This window comes from Quercus lobata, chromosome 2, assembly GCF_001633185.2.
Source record: "Quercus lobata isolate SW786 chromosome 2, ValleyOak3.0 Primary Assembly, whole genome shotgun sequence".
NCBI lineage: Eukaryota > Viridiplantae > Streptophyta > Magnoliopsida > Fagales > Fagaceae > Quercus > Quercus lobata.
Window position 1 is genome coordinate 95,459,186 of NC_044905.1, and position 19,755 is coordinate 95,478,940.

The window sequence follows — 19,755 nt, forward strand, 5'->3', positions numbered from 1 at the left end:
TACAAGTAACCATAGTCTTTGAACAGGGACCCGCATACATTCATCTCATCTCCTCGGACTAAGAATCTATGGGCATTAAGAGGATTTGCTTACTTTTAATTGTTGTATAGCCCAACTTTAGCCAGTGTACACTTCGTTAAGGCCCAGTTCTATAACCTACTCTCTACAAATTCATTGTTTCTGAGCTCTTTGGACCAGAACCCCATACTTGTTAGGCCTAGACCCCAAATTGTGACCCTACAACAACTTATTTATTTTTAAGTCTGAACATTAATATCACATCCCAAAATTTATAACAATTAGGGCACGTTTGGTATACTGTAATAATTATTATATGGGAATAAGAATAAGTATTACAAGGAATACATTAACTTGGAATGTAATAAGTATTACTATTTATTAGTTTGGTGACCATTTAGGAATAGAATCCTGAATATGCATCCACAATTTAATTGAATATAAAAAGATGGTGTAATTAAATCATTTTTAAGTCAAATTTCCTAAAATATACTTATTTTAGAGTGTTTAAAATAGAGTTAATAATTAACAAGAAGGAAAATTTTTTTTCTTTCCTTTTGAAGATGTGGCAACTAATGGCTTTTTAGGAAATTTCTTTTAAAAGTTATTACATAAGGTGAAAGAATAGATATTAAGTACTTTTGATAAAGAATATTTATTCCTCATTTTGAAGAATAGCTATTCGTAAGGAATAACTATTCATTATAATAAAAACATAACCAAATAACCGAATAGTTATATTATAGGAATATCTATTACATTACAGTGTCTATTATAATCTACCAAGCATGCCCTTACTTTGGATTGGCTGCTTGTAGCATGTGGCTAAACATTTTATATTGTGGAAAAACGTGGGTCTCCACATGCACATGCATCCATGCAGACTATTTTTGTAGGGCATTGGTGAGGGATATGTCATATTAATTTGTTTTGAATGTATAGTGATATATATTGCAACTAAACCACATGTGCCATCAGGGACGAACCCAAGATTTTAAGTTGGGGGGGGGGGGGTCGGAGATAATCGAAAAAAAAAATTTCAAATACGCATCCATATAGTATTAATAAACTATCAACCAAGACAAATACCCAAAAATCATTGTTTCTTAATATATTAAGATACAATCATCTACTAACAAAAACAAAAGACACGAAACATTATTGTTTCTTTATACAATCATCTATGAAAAGGGAACTCGACGCTCTTTCAAATCTTCAAAATCATCTATGATTGAATCCAAACTAAATGTCGAAACTATATCCTTTTTAATGTATAACATCAAAGAGTTCGACAAAAAATCATTTTCCATTTTGTCTCAGAGGTTAGTTTTGACAACTTTTATAGCTGAAAATGCTCGCTCTGTAGTAGCAGTAGAAACTGGAAGAGTAAGCACAAGTCTCACTATTCTATAAACAAGTTTGTAGTGTTCTAAATTTCTAGTTCTCACTAACCATTGAGACAACTCAGATAAACTTTTCAATTCCTTGAACTCTGGATCCTAGACTACATTATACTCAAAATGATAAAACTTCTTCTCCAACACTTGTTTGTCATAATCTGTGAAATCTTGTGGATAGAAATTCTCTACCAACAAACAAAGATCACTACTTCTGAAAGATTTTAATGCCTCTCGAGGTTTTAAAACTGAGCTAAGCCTAAGTAACTCCATTGCATCTTCATTAAACCGATAATTTAGTTCCTGTAGTTAAGAATCTATTGTAGCATAAAAAATATTTACTCGATAATGATGCTCAATTGTAACGCTATCTTGCTGATTACGAGCTTGACCTCGCCTTGGAACATAACGAGCATTCATATCCAGGACATCAATGCAATGCTTCTCACAAAATGATATCACAGTGGTGAGTAAGCCATCCCATCCATCATCTCTAAATTTTTGGATAAATGCTTTAGTAATGAAACTAAATGCATGGCATTTAAAATGTCTTGAGATTGGCTTTGCAAAGCTTGACAAAGTTTATCAGTGATCTCCATAGTTTCCTTCTCAAGATGCAAGATGAAGACAAATTCAAATGAAGTTAAACCCTCATAAGCTGACTCTGCTTCTGCCCGATGTTCTCCATCAACTGCATCATCAATTATATTTTGTAAAACTTCAACAGTTGAAGTAAACATCCTTAATAAGCTATAAACTGATATAAAATGTGAACTCCAACGTGTTTCAACAGGTCGTTGTAAAGTGCCAATTTGATTAAGTCCACTTCCAGTCTCAAGGTCTTCAAGATCAATCAAACGTTCTATTTCATTAGCATTGACAACTTTCAATTGATCATTGTGCTTGTATGAAGCATTAACAGTTTTGATCAGAAAAAGCAATGCAAGAAAAAAATGACTAATGGCATTAACTTGTTTTGATGCTTTTACTAATGCCAATTGTAAGCGATGTGCAAAACAATGGATGTAGTAAGCATATGGGCAATCATTCAAAATCAAAGCTTGTAATCCATTCCACATACCTTGCATGTTGCTTGCTCCATCATATCCTTGCCCTCGAATATTTTGTATATCTAAGCAATGTTGAGATAACAAAGAATATATCTCCTTCTTTAGAGTCAAAGCCGTAGTGTCAGCAACATGAATAAGCCCAAAAAAACGTTCTTTGACAAAGCCTTTTACATCAACATATCTAAAAACCACAGCCATTTGCTCTTTCATGGACTCATCACGAGCTTCATCAACCATTATGCAAAACTTTGCATCACCAATTTCTTCCCGAATGACCTTCTTCACTTTGACTGAGAAAACATGTAGAATTTCCTTTTGAATCCTTAGTGATGTGTAGGTTGCATTTTTGGGAGCTTTTTTCTATTATTTCAGCAACTTTCTCATTCCAAAAAGTCACAATACCCAATGATTCAAAAAAGTTTCCACGATTTAATGAATTACAACTTTCATCTAGACCTCTAAAAGCTATAGCTTGAAAGGCAAGATATCGAACAATAAAAACTATGGCCTTCAATTGCAACTGATTATTTACAATTTGTTCAGTAGTGAAATGATTAACTACCCTTTGTAAATGCTGCCGTTGGTTCATCAAATCCGTGCACTTTTGCTCGGCAACTCTATGAGCTGAGTTAGGATCTTTTCCTATATGACTTTGAAAACAACAATCTTTGCCCCCAACCTTTTTCCAATTTCTAAATCCACCAACAGTGAATGTATTTTGTCCCACAACCCAAGGATTATTAAAGACAAAGCAGGGTAGACAATAAGCTGCATCTGTCGTAGGAGAATATTTAAGCCATGTTGAATGATATCCATACCAAGAAGCTTGAAAGCTACGATTGCACTTTCCACTTTTTTTGTATGTCTTTAGAGGAAGTTGGTGCAGACCTTTTTTAATGTAAGCCCGTCGAATTTCATCACGTTGATTAACATGATATTTCCATATTTTTTTGCGTGTTCCGGGATCATAATCCAAAGAATTAAGATCGACTCTTTGAAATTGTGTTTGAGAAATTGGAACATCAACATTTTCCGGAATTGGGAAATGCACATTTTCTAGAATTGGAACATCCTACACATTTTCTAGAATTGGAGCATCCACATTTTCTAGAATTGGAATAGCAACATTAGTTGTTGGCAATCTCACGTTGACTTCGGAAGAATTTGAACATTTTCTTTTGAAAAAATCAAGCATTGTAGTTGATTTTTTCATGATCTACAAATAAAATAAGAATCACCGTTATTTTCTTAAATTTGTGTGACAATTTTCTATAATATATGATTTGTTTTTTTCTTTTTGTGTTTGGTCTGCCTTTATTTATGTCTTTGTGTTTGGTTTGCCTTTATTTATGTTTTTGGATTGTCTCATCTTTTTGACACTGACCCACTAACCTAATGAATCCCACTACTGACACTATAAATTTATTCCCTGCACTACTAACAAAAACTTTTCTTTTAACTTTACCTTTTGTTTTTTCTGTCACTTGCCCATTGCCCAACTCCGCTTGTCCCTATTATGCCCAACTACCAGTCAACAAAGAAAAAACTAATCTTTACAAACTATACTCTCTCTCTCTCTCTCTCTCTCTCTCTTAGCTATATAAACAAGAGAAAGAGTCACAAACACAAAGTGACAGAGTCACAAAGCCAAAAAGCCAAAAAAAAAAAAAAAAATCACAGGCAGCAGCACAGAGTCAAATTCTCAGTCAATTCACAAGGCACAACACAAGTCCACAAGGCACAACTGGCACAACACAAGCACAATTTCTACTTTCTATGAATCTCATATTCTCAGATTACAAAGTCACAAACATTTTATTAAATTTTGAAGGAAAAGATAAGAGTAATTACCGGTGGCAGTGACAGATCGAGCAACAAAGTTGGGCTGGGCAGATTGAGCAACCGGCGGCGGCAAGTGGGTCTCGCACTCTCGCCGGCGTGGGTACTAGGTAGCAACTAGCAAGATCAAGATGGGCTCGCAAGCGTCACGGCGTCATGGACTCACGGCGTGGACGTGGGCAGCGATGTCGTCGGCATGGGTAAGTGGGTCACTGGGTCTCTCTCACTCTCTGTCTCGCCTCTCTATCCTCTGTCTCACCTCACTCTTACTTTCCTTTCTTTTCTTTTCTTTTTTTCTTTTTTTTCCTTGGTTTTTTTTGCTTTCTCCGTTCGGTGTTGGACTACTGACCACTAAGAACTGAGTTTTGTTTTTTTTTTTTTTAATAGATTTACCTGGGTCATAGGTTGCTCGACTGGCCGGATGATGGGCTGGGGGTTTATGATTTTTGGGAGGGGGCCCAAGCCCTTTTTTTTTAGAGATGAGTTTTGTTTTTTTTTTTTAATAGATTTACCTGGGTCATGGGCTGGGGGGTTCATGATTTTTGGGAGGGGGGGCCCAAGCCCTTTTTTTTTTGGTTTTCTGAAAATTTTACTTGCTCAAAATTTTTTTTTTTGGGCCCGGCCCCCCTTTGGGCTCAACGTGGTCCGTCCCTGCCATTGTATATTTATCAATAAGCTTTCACTGTGTAGGTGGGTGAGAGTGAGACAACGAAATCAGGAACCGCATTAAGGATTATAATGTAGAGGTTGGAAGGGTTAGGGATCACCTCTGATTAGCCTGAAAAAGAAAAGTAGCCTACTTATTAGGCCATGAGACTCATAAGTGGAGTTTTTCGGCGCACCTCAATTAAAAAATACAACATTGGTAGACTTAGAAAAATTGAAAAGTTTTTACCCAAAAAAAAGAAAAAGAAAAATCTTCTCTCTCACGCATTGGTAGAGAGCTATTTTTTAAAGTAAGATAACATGCTTAACACTTGAGTTTTAACGTTAACGTCCTAGAATTTTAACGTAGTTTAGGTAAGCCTGATCTGGTTTACTTAAATCTCCCTCATGTGATTGACCTTTTGCCTCTCTTTAGCAGCTTTTTGTGTTTTTGTTTCTTCTCTCTGTGCTCTCGTGTTTGTTCATCTTCACATATTTCCTTGCTTATAGCTCCAGTTTTTTTTTTTTTTTTTTTGGGGGGGGGAGATTATAGCACCTTATGCATTGCTCTCATAGTAAGTTCTCTCACTCGTTTATACTTGGTATAAATAATTTTCTTTTTCTTTTAATTTTTTATCTTATAAGAATTAGGATTATTAATAATTTTCTTATATGCATTTGATGGGTCTAAACTGTGTGTCTATATATATATATATATATATATATATATATATATTGTTTATTAAAAAAATAATTATGTGGTTTTTGTTTGTTTTTAAGGTCAGCAGTGGCAATTATCATACTAAAACTAATCGTAAATCAGTTTGAAAATTGAATTTTTAAGATGAGAATTCCTTTGTGACAGTTGAACTGCTAGAACCTATATCATCAATAGATAGCAATGATGAATTTCATGCTAATGTAGAAGGAGAAGTGATTATGAAATTAGGAATGGAATTTGAGACTGAGAAAGAAGTGTATGACTTCAAAAACAATTATGCACGTGTGGTCGGATTTAATATTAGGTGAAGTAAGGGGCATAAAGATGGCTTAGGTAAATGGTTAGGTAGAGTGTTTTTTGTTGTTATTGCCAAGGCATATAAAGAAATGACAAAAGAGATATCAACGTGAAATGCCATCATCTGGAAACAAGATGTTGTTGTTTGGCTTAAATGAAAATTAGTCATAGATCTAGTGAAAAAGATTGTGATGTAAAATTTGTGACAAATCATTCACATGTTTTAGCTCAAGGAAGCAAGCAAGTTAGATGTCTTCTTTGATTTATTTAACCAAGGTAACAAAATATGGGTTTGTTGTGTTTAAATTTTACAATGTAAAAAAAAAAAAAAAAAAATACTAATTCTTTATAAACATAAATGCACTTTTAGTCCCTACATTTTGATTTTTTTCCATTTTAGTTTCTACATTTTATTTTTACCACTTTTAGGGTCCGTTTGGATACAGCTGAAAACTGAAAACTGAAACTGAAAACTGAAAAACACTGTAGCGAAATAATTTTTAAATGTGTGAATAGTATCGTGGGACCCATTTTTAATGAAAAAGTTACTGAAAAGTGAAATTTGTGGGTCCGTGAACAGTACACGATGTGCTGTGATTGGTCCAAAAAAATTTGAAAAGTCAAAGTTTGCGGCTACTGTTCATTGAACAGTACATGAACAGTAGCCGCAAACCCAAAACGCGTGAAAAAAAAAAAAAAAAAAAAAAAAAAAAAAATGAAAAACGCAGACGCAGGATTGGGCGAAAACGCCCAATCCAAACGCACTCTTAGTCTCTAAACCAATTAACGCATTCCATTTTAGTCCTTTCCGTTAACCCACCAACGTCAATTGCTTAGATGACAAACTGATGCTGACGTGGTCAATTAAAAAATAATAAAAAATTTTAATTAGCATTTAAAAATATGTCATGTCAGCTTTTAAACATAAAAAAAAAAATTATTAATCAATTTTAACTAAATAAAAAAAGAAAAAACATAATTAAAAACAATAAAACACATCAATTCAAATCTAATTCATTTTAAATAATAACACACAAGAACGTAATCACATATTTAAACATCAACACAGTATCATAAAGCACAAATCCAGAACCAAACACAAACTCAAAATTAAAAACACAAAAAACACAATAACAAACTAAATCTTTCCTCTCATCTGTGCCAAGGATCCAAAAATAAAACCTGAAGACCCCAACAAGAAGACCAAGAAAGAAAGGTTCCAGCCCAAAAATGCAAAAAATTCTTTGCTTTTTTTCATAAACTAGAAACCACAACGGCATAAATTTCAACCAAAAGCCCCCCAAAATGTCATTCCAATTCCCACTTACCCAACACAACAACAACGGCCAAGCATGTTAAACCTGAAATCCCCAAAAATCCCAGACCAAAACAGGAACACAGATTCATACGCACCCAGAAACAACATCACACATACACACATCAGACTTCAAACTTATTTTGGAACAAAACCCAAAACAAAAATCCTCTTTTTCTTAAAACCCCCAAACCTGAATACCAAATCTCTAGAACCACTACAACAAACCTAGGGCCGCCAACAAACCAAATCTAAACCCACCTACAAAGTCGATCTAAAACACAAGACCACCCACAAAGCCGATCTGAAGCCCACCCATAAAGCCAATCTGAAACCCAGGACCACCCACAAAGCCGATCTGACCCAGGACCACCCAAAGCCGATCTTGAGAGAGAGAAAGAGGGAGAGAGAGAGGCTTCACCATGAGAGGAATTAAGAGGGAGGCTGAGTTCCGTGGTGGAACAGGGAGGCTGTGCCTCGTTTTGGATCATAGAGAAAGAAGCCGAGGTCTAGAGAGAGATGGACTCAGATCAGGTTTTGGGTCTCAAGTGTTCAAAGTGTGTGAGATTTAGTTTGGGTGGTAGAGAGATTGGAGGTGGAAGAAGCTCCGGCCATGGTGGCCTTGCAGCTTCGACACAAGAGGAAAGATTTAGTTTGTTATTTGTGTTTTTAAATTTGAGTTTGTGTTTGGTTCTGGGTTAATGCTGATTGTGTTCTTGTGTGATCTTGTTCAAAATGAATTAGATCTGAATTGATGTGTTTTATTGTTTTTAATTATGTTTTTTCTTTTTTTCTTTAGTTAAAATTGATTAATAAATTTTTTTATATTTAAAAGTTGACATGGCATATTTTTAAATGTTAATTAAAATTTTTTATTATTTTTTAATTGGTCACCTCTGCATCAGTTTGTCACCTAAGTAATTTTCGTTGGTGGGTTAATAGAAATAACTAAAATGGAACGTGTTAATTGATTTAGGGAGTAAAAGTGATAAAAATAAAATTTAGAGACTAAAATGAAAAAAAGTCAAAATATAAGAATTAAAATGCATTTACGCCTTCTTTAAATTACTTATATGATAATTTTTTTTTAACAATATGGCAGCCGCCTCGTGATGGTAGCTCAAGGAATCAATTATTGCCGCAAATTACAATGGTAAACTTTTAAATTTCAATTATGCATTTTTTTTATTGTAATATTACTCTTAAATTTTGTTGTATCACCTCATAACTGGTTCGCTGTATTATTTGTTATTCCTTTCATTGTGAGATGTATCAAGAAGATAGCATCGCAAACTAAAAGATAGCTTTATTGAATGGTTGAACTTGATACAAGTAATTAGATGAAAGTAGATATTTTTATTGCTTTCATTTTATTGATTTATGATTGGTTAATATGTAGGCACAATTAATGGAAATGAGAAATCAAAGGAATGATGAAGATATTAAATAATAAAGAAAGAAGTATGCTGATCCCCATGGACCATCAGATCAAACATCTACAATAGTGTAGTTAAAAATTTAGCTATTTGGTACCACAGAAAGTTACTTTATCTATTTTACCTATTCACATATTGCAGTAGTGGATCTATTTTAGCTTTTAACATAATAAAATAATATATCCATTACAATAAAATAATATATCTACTACAATAAACAATAATCACAACCACTCGCAACCACTATTGCTGCCACTACCGTTGCCGCCATCAACTCTTCCATCGCCACCGCAATTGCTACCATTGCCACTACCGCCGCCATTGACTCTTCCACCACCACCGACTCTTCCGTTGCCGTCGCCACCGCCACCACTACCAACTCTTCCGTCGCCACCGTCACATGATAGCAAATAATCGTCTAGTGTTAACAAGTAATTTTTTTTAACTCCAAAAGTTGAATCAGAAACTGACATAAGAGTATTTTGAGATGTTCTCAAAAGTTGTGGATCTATTTTACCTATTCACATATTGCAGTAGTGGATCTATTTTAGCTTTTAACATAATAAAATAATATATCCACTACAATAAAATAATATATCTACTACAATAAACAATAATCACAACCACTCGCAACCACTATTGCTGCCACTACCGTTGCCGCCATCAACTCTTCCATCGCCACCGCAATTGCTACCATTGCCACTACCGCCGCCATTGACTCTTCCACCACCACCGACTCTTCCGTTGTCGTCGCCACCGCCACCACTACCAACTCTTCCGTCGCCACCGTCACATGATAGCAAATAATCGTCTAGTGTTAACAAGTAATTTTTTTTAACTCCAAAAGTTGAAGAATCAGAAACTGACACAAGAGTATTTTGAGATGTTCTCAAAAGTTGTGAGTCAATTTCTATATCCTCATTCATGATACCCATATAAAATGTTAGGTCTCTATGTGACTCCATAAAATTAGAAAGAAAAAAAAAATGTAAACTTCCTTGTACACAGAAAATTCCCAAACTAACATTTATATCAAAACTTAAAATACCTAGAATTATAACAATAGAACATGATTATTCATAAATACTTAATTTGACATGTAGCTTAATCCCACTGATAAAGAAAACAACAAATTCATTTTTGAGCATCTCAAAACCAAATAAACAATTTCTCATTAAAATGATCACAAGAAATCCTTTTTGTGTGCTTCTGTTTCTAGTTTTGTGCAATAGAACATAAAATTAGGACAAAAACTTCTATTACAAGAAAACCACACAACAAATTCCTGCAAACAGAAAATTCCCAATACATTCCAATACAAATACATTATGTCCATTCATAGATGCTTTGAATCAAAACGAATGGATGCTCTGAGATCAAATGACAAAACTTTTCATTGAGCAAGAATAGCAAAAAAATTATTGCATCTAAAATAATAAACTGAAAGAACAAGAAAAAGAAATCATTGACCACATTGCTAGTTATCTCAGTTTTGTCTCTTGAACCCCCAAGCTAAAATGGAAATAAGGGACACCCGTTCCAGCAGAGAACAGAATATCCATCCTTTTCTTTGATGTTATACCCAAATCAAAAATCCTAAGCATGTAGATGAAGAAGATAGAGATAACTAACCTGAAGTGGATTGGCAGAAGAGAAGTGCTCGATGAAGAAGATAGAGATAACTAACTTGAAGTGGATTGGCAGAAGAGAAGTGCTTGGCGGCGTGGGTCTGAGGCGGATTGGTGGTGTGGGTCTGAGGCTGACCAGCGGCTTAGGAGTTCGACTAAATGGGTCGATTGGTGGGTTGAAGACGTCGAGCTTTGGTGGCGATGACGTTGAGGATCGAGGGTTGGCGGCGGTGAAACAGGGAGGTGAGAGTTTGAGAGAGTGAGCTTGAGAGAAAGTGAGACAGAGAAATGAGAGCTTCAGAATGAGTTGAGAGTGATACTAAGAGAAAGACACAGTGAGAATAAAAGAATATATTTTAATTCAGTTGGAGAATAAATTTTTTTTTTTTTTTATAGCTCTCAGCTACAGTGCACAGCCATACATAGCTGTGCATTGTAGCAATGAAGGTAAAATCTTTACCTTTAGCTCCATTGCTATAATGTGGATTTTTGTGTTTTGGTAGAGCTAAAATAGTTATATAGCTATTTAGCTCCACTGCTGTGAGTGCTCTCATGCTTGGTACCCAACCCCAAATTTGCAAAATCCCAACCTCATAACAGGCACTGTAGCTGATCTCATTGACCAAAACACTCACTCTGGGAAAACTGATTTGGTTAGATCTTTGTACCCTTACCCTATAAGCTTAGAGATTCTTAGCACCCCCATTTCCAAAATAGGTGCTGTTATAGATAATCTCTTGTGGAAATTCTCAAACTTTCTCAAACTCAGGGGAGTATGAAGTCCAAAAAGTTTATGAAGTCCAAAAAGTTTATGAAGTCCTTTTGGAGGATGCTAACCATTCAACCACAGTAACATCTAGACCCCATAGTATTCCTAATGTTGTATGGAAACTCATTTGGAAGGTTAGGTTGCCTTTAAAAATCTGTAACTTGGATTTGCCAACTTTCCTCACTTTGAAGAGGAGGGGAATCCTAACTACTGCTCTATGCCCCTTTTGTGATAGTGAAGAGGAGTCATCTAGTCACCTTTTCCTCCAATGTAACTTTGCTAGAGCTTGCTAGTATGGCTCCCAACTAGCCATCCATACCTCTACTCTAGTTTCTATGACAGTTCAGCAATGGCTCACCGCTTCTATTGTCAGACACAAAAGGATGGATGAGGATAGCATGAAATTTTTACAATTGATGTTCATCACTCTCTGGACAATTTGGAATCATAGGAACAGAGTGGTTCATGAAGGAGTTAAACCTGACCCAATGAATATCATTTTAACTACTCAAAACTTGTTTTGCAAGTACCAAGAGGCCTTTGATAAACACCTCAATACTGGAAATAGGTCTTATAGGCAAAGAAGTGTGTCTTAAGGAGTTGATGGTCAATGGCGCATTGTTCTCAAGATATTTGGTTTTAGAAAGAAAAGAAGGAAAAGGAGTGCCTTTGCTTACGAGGCTCAGAATGCTCATGGGGCTACTGTGTTTAGTGGTTGCAATAGCAGTGCAGCACGATCAGCTTATGGAGCTTTGCTTGAAGGATTAGGAGAAGCAGTAGTTCGAGCTAAAAGACTTCACTTCAACCAGATTTTGGTTTTGAGCAGTAGTAAACATCTAGTCTAGTTGTTCAACAAGGGTGGGATTCCAAGTTGGAAAGAAAAAACATTGGTTGTTGATATTCTGTCTTTGAAACATCAGGGTCTAAGTTTTTCTTTCCTTTGGGTTCCAAGTTTTGTGCTTGGTAATGTAAATATTTTGGCTGATGTGGCTTCCAGTGTTCCAATACACTATAATTGGTCTCAGCCTTCAATTGTGTAAAGCTCCTTTTTTCCGGTTGAGAGAGAGAGAGAGAGAGAGAGAGAGAGAGAGAAGTATGCTTGTTTGTAAGACTTTAGGATTTAGCTTACCTCCAATACTTTTTTAACTAAAGGTGTTCTTTTATTTTATATATACAATAGCAAGTGATAGTGAGTTTTAATATCCACATTTTATTTAGTTAGTAGGTGATGTAACAGTTTCTCATTAAAATAAAAGGAGATTTCAATTAAAAAAGTACTGGAAATAAGCCAAACCTAGGACTTTATTGGCCAAGCTCCAAGTCTATAGAGATCGTGCATTGAATTGTTAGAAAATTTGAGAGATGTTGACTTCATTTTGCAGCAGTGTGCTTTTCCTGTGGTACCCTTTTGTTAGATCATGTTAGTAAGATGGCTACTTGGACTTACTATTTGGTGGAGGTGCAACATTTTTTTGTTTGTTTGTGTTATTAGTAAGGCTGGGATCAACTAAAGTAACTCCCTCCTTTTTATTCCTTGATACCATTGCAGAAATAACAAGTACAATGTCATGAAGTTCTTTCACAGAGAGAATTAACAAAAGACTTTGAGGGTTTATATTGAAGTCTTTCCTGCTACATTGCACATGGCCATCATTGAATGAATAATTAGTAAAGCTACTGTGGCACTTGCCTGATTTTGTTCAAGGAGTCTCTTGTTTCTATTAAACCATATCACCCATAGAGTAATGAGTATGAGTTGTGAGAAATTGTTCCCATTTAAAGATTCACTCATGGGATTGAGAATCATGCTTGCCATCCATTTATGGAGGGGCTGGCCTTGTATAAAATCATATCTGAGATTGATTACTAAATTCCACCATAATACATGTTATGGAACATGACACATTTTATCACAAGAGCTTCTCCTTCGATTTAGTTCACATTTGATCGAAATGCTTCTATGGAGGAGCTTCTCTTCCATGCTTAATAACTAGGCAAAAAATTAACATGAATATCCTTTTTTTCTAAATTCTTTTAAGAATTTCAGCAAACATGTAAAATACAAAATCTAGCAACCCCAAATGTTTACTAAATACAACCTTTACAACAAAGGGACTTTTTTTCTCTCCACACTTTTCCTAATAAAACAGAAATCAAATATCATCATCACCATAGACACTATCCCTGACCTGAAAAAAAAAAAAAAAAAAAAAAAAAAACAGTTCCTGGGTATTAGAAAAAGAATAGCCGCGGGTCCAAGAAATTGAAACATAAATTTCCACTGATACATTGCACAATTTCATTATAAAAGTTAACTTTGTGTGCGTGGACCAGCAGGCAAAAAAGTAAAATGTGGACGAACCAATTGAAGATTCAAATCATTTCCAAGTTACAATCTCGAGAGCTATAAGAGCATTTTCATCAGGTGTGTCAAATGCCAAATATTTTGCATTTGACACACCAAACACCACTATTCAAGCCTCATGAGGTGTTCTAAATGTGTCAAAAATTTGAAACATGTTATAGTATCGTCTCAAATATGAGACGGTGCAGACATCAATGCCAAAATTTTTTATTATTTGTTTATTCACTGGGTTTTCTCTCTCATATATTCACTCCGACTTTCTCTCTCTCTTTTCTCTCATCTTCGTTATTTTCTCTCATCTGAGTTCATTCTTTTCTCTTTGCATCTGAGTTCGTTCTTTTCTCTCTTGTCGATCTCGTCGGAGCTACCAATCTTGTCGCTGATCTCGTCAGAGCCATAGTCATCCTCCACAACTCCCTCTTCACTCTCATTCTCTTCCTCTCTCATCCTCAAGCCACCTGAAGCCGATCTCGCCTAAAGCCACCTCAAGCCGCTGAAACCGATCTCGCCTGAAGTTGCCTGAAGCCGATCTCGCCGCCTGAGTTGTGGGTTTGTTTGATTTGGGATGGGTTTTGAGGTTTGTGAATGTGGTGGGTTGTGGGTTAGTTGTGGCAGTGGTACTGTGGTTGTGGCGGTAATTTGGTGGTTGTGGTGGTAATTATTGGGTAGTTATGGTGGTTATTTTTGGGGTTGTTGTGGATTTTTTTTTTTTTTTTTAAGATGCCATTAGTGGATGTGGGTTTGTGCCGGTAGTGGCTATCGGTGTTGTTGCGGCAGTGGTTGTTGGTGGCCTTTGTTGCAGCAGTGGTGGAGGAGTTGTTACTGTTGTTGTTGTTGGAGGAGTTTAATATATTATTTTAATGTATAGAATGGAAGAATAAAACATCTAATAAATGAGATGTTGTAAAATGACATGGTAAAATAATAAAGTATGCTTGTGGTGTGTCAAAATGACATTTTTTATAGAAGAGCTACTGAGAATGCTCTAAAGAATTCTTATCCTTCTTCTAATTCTTTACCAAACTTATTGTCACCAAACTAAATCAATTCCATCACTTTTCCATATACGATCTAAAAGAATCAACAATTTTCAATTTTCGACATTCTAAAGAACATGATTTCAAGAAAATTTCATAACAAAAGCATAAATCTCAACTCTTGAGAGGGGTGTTAATTTATAGGTTATTGTTCATGCGAATTGATGAGTTAAAGAACATCGTGACAACATGTCATCCTTTGAGAGAGAGAGAGAGAGAGAGAGAGAGAGAGAGAGAGAGAGAGAGAGAGAGAGAGAGAGAGAGAGAGAGAGAGAGAGAGAGAGAGTTTGAAAAATGAAATGTGATGATTAAATGTACTCAATAATTCATAATAATATTATGGGTTAGGCTTAGAATCAATGTCCAATAGTACTAGATCTGTTGAGATAATGACATATATCCACTTTTAGACATGTGTCACCATCTGAGCAGGTCTAGTACACTAATACACTGGACCTAAAACAAGTCCTAATATTATTACGTGGATGGTGACATGAAACAAGAAGTTCATGCCTATCCCAAATTCAAATTTCTTTGTCTAGTCTTAATATTTCTTTTATTTCACAATTTAATGTTACAAAATTCTTTCCTTCAAGTTTTATCTATCAATAGTTGCACAAACATGTTCTTCGATGCTAATCGATGCACCATTGCATGTGAAGGTATTTTCTTTTTTTCTTTCTTCTCTTTTTTTATTTTTTATTTTTTATTTTTTTATATTTACTTACATATCCCACTCTCATCAATATTGAATGCTTTATCAGTCAAAAGGGGTTTCTCCAAATCAATTTTCCAACTTGTTTTCTCTGTAGTATCAACTTCCGAGGTCTTCACGGTACTTGCCTCATCAGTCTGGAAATTTGCGTTTTCTTTGATTTCAACAAGGTCTTTGGCTTTGCCCCATAGCACGGCATATAAACCAATAATCACACTAACTCCACCAATTAAGCTGAAAAAATCCACATTGGTCTATTTTAGATATCTAAAGTTAACTTATCAAAGCATTGATAAATTGCCAAGAAAACACATTCAATTGCCCAAAAAATATGAATGAAAAATCCAAGTTGTCATAATAATTGTTGTAAAGTGCACTAACATCAGGTGTGCTAAATGCTAAATTTTTAGTATTTAATACACCAAACACTAAAAGCCCACCTATATAAAGGGTCATTATTGAGTATTCCTGGAGTATCATAAATGCGTACTTTCTTCTTTCAAATAACTATAAATCCCACTAAATACATTTATGGTAAGACCCACAATTTATGTGAGAGGATGAGTACGCATTTATAGTACTCTTGGATATATCAATTGCCAAAAAAATTTGGCACACTACCGTACAAATAGAATGGCATAAATATTTTGTTAATAGGAAATGCTAACGAGTGCCTTTAGGGCACTCGTTAATAATTCATTTAAAGAAAGTTTTTATGAGAAATGAAAAAAAAGTAATTAATATTTTAACAACTTTTTTCATCTCCCATAAAAATGGTATCAAAATTTTCCTAAAATGGATTATTAACGAGTGCCCTAATGGCACTCATTAGCATGACCCTTTGTTAATTTTGTATTCAAAGTTCTCTCCTCATGATTGTAGGAATTAATTAATATTTATTTAAACTTTCTCTCTCCCATATGTATTCATTGCTTTTGAGAACAAAAAAGAAAAGAAAAAAAACAAAGAAAGGATATAAAAAGAATCAAAAGAATAAAAAAATATATTTCTCTAAATAAAATAGCTTTTTAATGTATCAAAATAGCATATTTTTAAAACGCATGATGTTAGTGCTCTAAGATAACATAATTTTGTTAAAGTCTCATCTCGATCAAAACAGAATGGAATATAGGGATTTTCTGGTTAAATAAAAATTAGTTTTAATTAAAAAGATATTCCAGTTTTGCAAAGTTGAGACAATGTTACCTTCCGGTATAGATCTTCTCATGAAGAAACGCAGCAGCCAATATGGTCACAATAACTGTGCACAGAGGATTGAACATTGCAGAAAAGAGTGGACCCCTTCTTGATATGATCCATGCTTGAACGAAGAATGAAAGCCCAGATCCTATACATCCCTACTCATATGATATTCCAGTTTCAACTATTAAGATCATGTCAATTTTTAATTCAATTAATTATCATCTTAAATGAGCAATTAAAATGAACATTTTATTGAAAACCACGTACTGAAAAATGTTCTTAGCATTTGATTAAATAAAAAACTACTTACTGTAAATAAAATACATGCAACTTCAAGAAGTGAATGTATATTCCATGCATTTGGGTCTCGCTCTATAAATAGTGTAAGGATCGCTGATTGTATTGTGGCTGAGAAACACATCCAAGCTGATAAAGATAGGTGGTCAGAATAGCTTTCTGAAACTAGAACCTGGTTAAATTAAATTATAGCTTTTTAGTGATCTAGATCTAGTATTGTTATCAGATCATTAAAAGGGAAATATAGATCTATCGATACCTGTAAAATCAGCCATAGTGCCCAGCAACAACAACTTGCAAAGAGAAATAGACAACCCAGCAGCCAATTTTCTGGTTGTAATTCAGCATTAAGCAGCTTTGGCCCCTTAAGCAATGCCATGAACATTGCTCCACTGACACACAGGATTGTCCCTAATATCTTGGCAATAGTTCTCATGCTTCCAAAATTCAACTTCTCCAATCTAATTATCAAATACAGAAAATAAACTTGTAAAAACTTTGGAAATAAATAGGGTTTATTTTAACTGTCCACCCTAAACTATAACTTCATTTGCAATGTTCTTCCTAAATAAATTACAAATTGTTGCAATTGAATCTCTTATCAAGGTTTTTTCTTTCTTAAGATACAATAGAATTTTATTTTATAGCAATCACTTCAAGATAATTTCTCTTTATTATTAGGCCATGACATCAATTTTTTTTTTTTTTTTTTTTTTTTATGAGAGGCTTGAACCTCAAATATCTTATTCAATGAAAAAAATATTTTATCGGTTAAGCTAACTGAAACCCACGTCCTGTTCTCCAAATAATTTTCAAATTAAATAAAAAATAAAGGACAAATAGTGGAGAATTGCACTAATCTATCAAAATTACTATATAATTATAACTTAATTTGAAACCTACAATATCACACTAAGGCTCCATTTGGTTGGGATGAAAATAGGAGGGATGAAAAAGGGAGAGAGAAAAATAGGGGAGAAAATGTTGTTTTCCCTTATTTGGTTCAAGAGAGAAAATAAGAAGGAAAGAAAACAATGTGGAAGAAAATCACTCTGGGCTACAAATTTTTATCCTCTCCATTTGGGAGGAAAACTAAGGAAATAAAAGGAGAAAAGATGCTCCAAATATTGAATTACTCATTTACTCCCTCAAAGTTGCTATCCAAGTCAAGTGAGTTATGATTACTTAATTAGCTTTTGGGTAGAGGACATCCTATATTATTTGTGCTAGTCTTGGATCAATGGGTAGAGGATTAGTATTTTATGAAACCCAATCAACGTATTTTCTTTTTTAATTTGTGTTTGGGTTTTTTTTTTTTTTTTTTTTAAATGAGAAATAATGTGCAACTAAAAAAATTAGAGTTTTATACTTATAAATGTATTTTATATATTTGTGGGAAATATAATAAAAAAATTATAATATTTTAATAGTTTTATCTAATAGGGATATAAGAGTAAATTTATCTAAATTAAATTTTCCATCCTCTCTTTTTTCTTTTCAAACAAATAATTGTGTTTTTCTTCTCTCCACTTTTCCATCCTCCCAACCAAACACATATGAGAAAAAATTAAATTTCTTCCATTCTCTTACTTTTCTATCTCTTTCCAATTTTCTATCTTCTCGCTTTTTCACTCATCCAACCAAACAGACCTTAATATTTTTTAATTTTGATATTTTTTTAATCATTGAAATGTTTATTGCATATTAGTCAATTAAATAGGGGTCTAAGAAAAACATAATTAAACAAGTGCATTAATTGCAAATTTTCAAATTTTATAATGAACATTAATGTAAATGACCATATATATAATACTATAACCAGAGTGAATAGCTACAATTAACCCAAAAACTGAGCACTGAACTAATTACAGAACACAATAAAGTTAATAAATTTACCCAAGAATAGATGCGAGTACAAAGGTAACTGCGGGGACAAGATTGCTCATCGCACTTGAAACTGATGTTGATGCTAAGTATAGGCCCTCAAAATAGAGGTTCTGATTCAATGTTACACTGCAGTGGGGGGAGAAGGTAAAGAATCTTAGTAGGTCCCAATAAATAATTTAAGTAATTTAGAAAAATATAGATAAAAACTTAATTAAGGAAGGAAACAAATTCAGATAGAAATCTACCCAATAAGAGCGTTCAAAAATATCAAAGAGAAGCTTCTCAAGTTCAAAGAACACTTAATATTGGAGTTTCTCCTGCCAACAAAAAGCCATATTAATCATACGTTTCATTCATTAATTTGTGTAACAAAAAATGAATAGATCTCATGTCTATAAGGTCTACACCAATACGAGAGGGGCATTGCATACAACAATTATACAAGATGAGAGAGAGAGAGAGAGAGAGAGAGATAATATCACCTTGAGATATAAACTATTGGTGTCATAACCAAAGTTGCTATGGCTTGCCTGTAAACTACAAATACCCTTGGACTCATTCCTTGTACCAGAACTATTCTAGTGAAGAGAGAAATACATGCATAAGAAAATTGCAACCCCACCATAGCCATTGCAGGCTTGTGCTCGTCGAAACCACCCATAGCTACACGGGGATGCAAAAGAATTTTCCTCGGATATTCTAGTGTGACTCTGTGACACACCAATGTATAAGATATGCATAGAAAAAGAGTGGTTTATTTATAGTTGGTATAGAAAGTATGTGAGTTGTGACACACTTTCCTAGGAATGACAGATTTTGGCCAGTGCATGTTTATGTGAATCATGACAGGTATAAACTATAATAGAATGTTTATATACACAAAAGTTTTGACAGAAAGTTTAACATACGTGGCATATTGCTAGTAGTAAGTAAAAATATATATTAGTAATAAGCCTAAATAAAAACCAATGAAAGTTTGCTAACTCACCAAGTATGGAGATAATTCTAAATGTTTATTTTTAAAAAAACTCAATTCCAATTATAAAAACAGGCAAGCCATAGTTACCAGAACTAGAAGTATTGAGATAATTCTAAATGTTTAATTTTTGTATAAAT

At 34.2% G+C, this 19,755-nt stretch overlaps 3 protein-coding genes across 3 annotated transcripts; all 3 read right to left on the reverse strand.

Moving 5' to 3' along the window:
- Positions 1-1,873: 1,873 nt before the first annotated feature.
- Positions 1,874-2,722, reverse strand: LOC115973926 (zinc finger MYM-type protein 1-like). Its single transcript, XM_031094168.1, has one exon. It carries the CDS (start codon positions 2,720-2,722, stop codon positions 1,874-1,876), a length of 849 nt encoding a protein of 282 aa, XP_030950028.1.
- A 6,240-nt stretch (positions 2,723-8,962) lies between these two features.
- On the reverse strand, positions 8,963-9,664 carry LOC115973927 (acanthoscurrin-2-like). Its single transcript, XM_031094169.1, has 2 exons — positions 9,391-9,664; positions 8,963-9,204 (listed from the first exon to the last, which is right to left on the reverse strand). Exons 1-2 carry the CDS (start codon positions 9,662-9,664, stop codon positions 8,963-8,965), a joined length of 516 nt encoding a protein of 171 aa, XP_030950029.1.
- Positions 9,665-14,918: 5,254 nt separating this feature from the next.
- Positions 14,919-19,457, reverse strand: LOC115960339 (WAT1-related protein At4g30420-like). The gene is made up of 7 exons (XM_031079189.1): positions 19,122-19,457; positions 18,885-18,956; positions 18,649-18,765; positions 17,012-17,213; positions 16,766-16,924; positions 16,459-16,610; positions 14,919-15,486 (listed from the first exon to the last, which is right to left on the reverse strand). Exons 1-7 carry the CDS (start codon positions 19,298-19,300, stop codon positions 15,258-15,260), a joined length of 1,110 nt encoding a protein of 369 aa, XP_030935049.1. The 5' UTR covers positions 19,301-19,457; the 3' UTR covers positions 14,919-15,257.
- Between the last annotated feature and the right edge of the window lie 298 nt (positions 19,458-19,755).

Coding starts and splice junctions, on each gene's coding strand:
- LOC115960339 (XM_031079189.1), bottom strand. CDS start 19,300: ATGGGTGGTTTCGACGAGCACAAGCCTGCAATGGCTATGGTGGGGTTG. Junction 18,766..18,884: donor TTTTTGAACGCTCTTATTGG/GTAGATTTCTAT, acceptor CCCCCACTGCAG/TGTAACATTGAATCAGAACC. Junction 16,611..16,765: donor TTGCATGTATTTTATTTACA/GTAAGTAGTTTT, acceptor TCATATGAGTAG/GGATGTATAGGATCTGGGCT.
- LOC115973927 (XM_031094169.1), bottom strand. CDS start 9,664: ATGAATGAGGATATAGAAATTGACTCACAACTTTTGAGAACATCTCAA. Junction 9,205..9,390: donor AAGAGTTGATGGCGGCAACG/GTAGTGGCAGCA, acceptor CTCTTATGTCAG/TTTCTGATTCAACTTTTGGA.
- LOC115973926 (XM_031094168.1), bottom strand. CDS start 2,722: ATGGTTGATGAAGCTCGTGATGAGTCCATGAAAGAGCAAATGGCTGTG.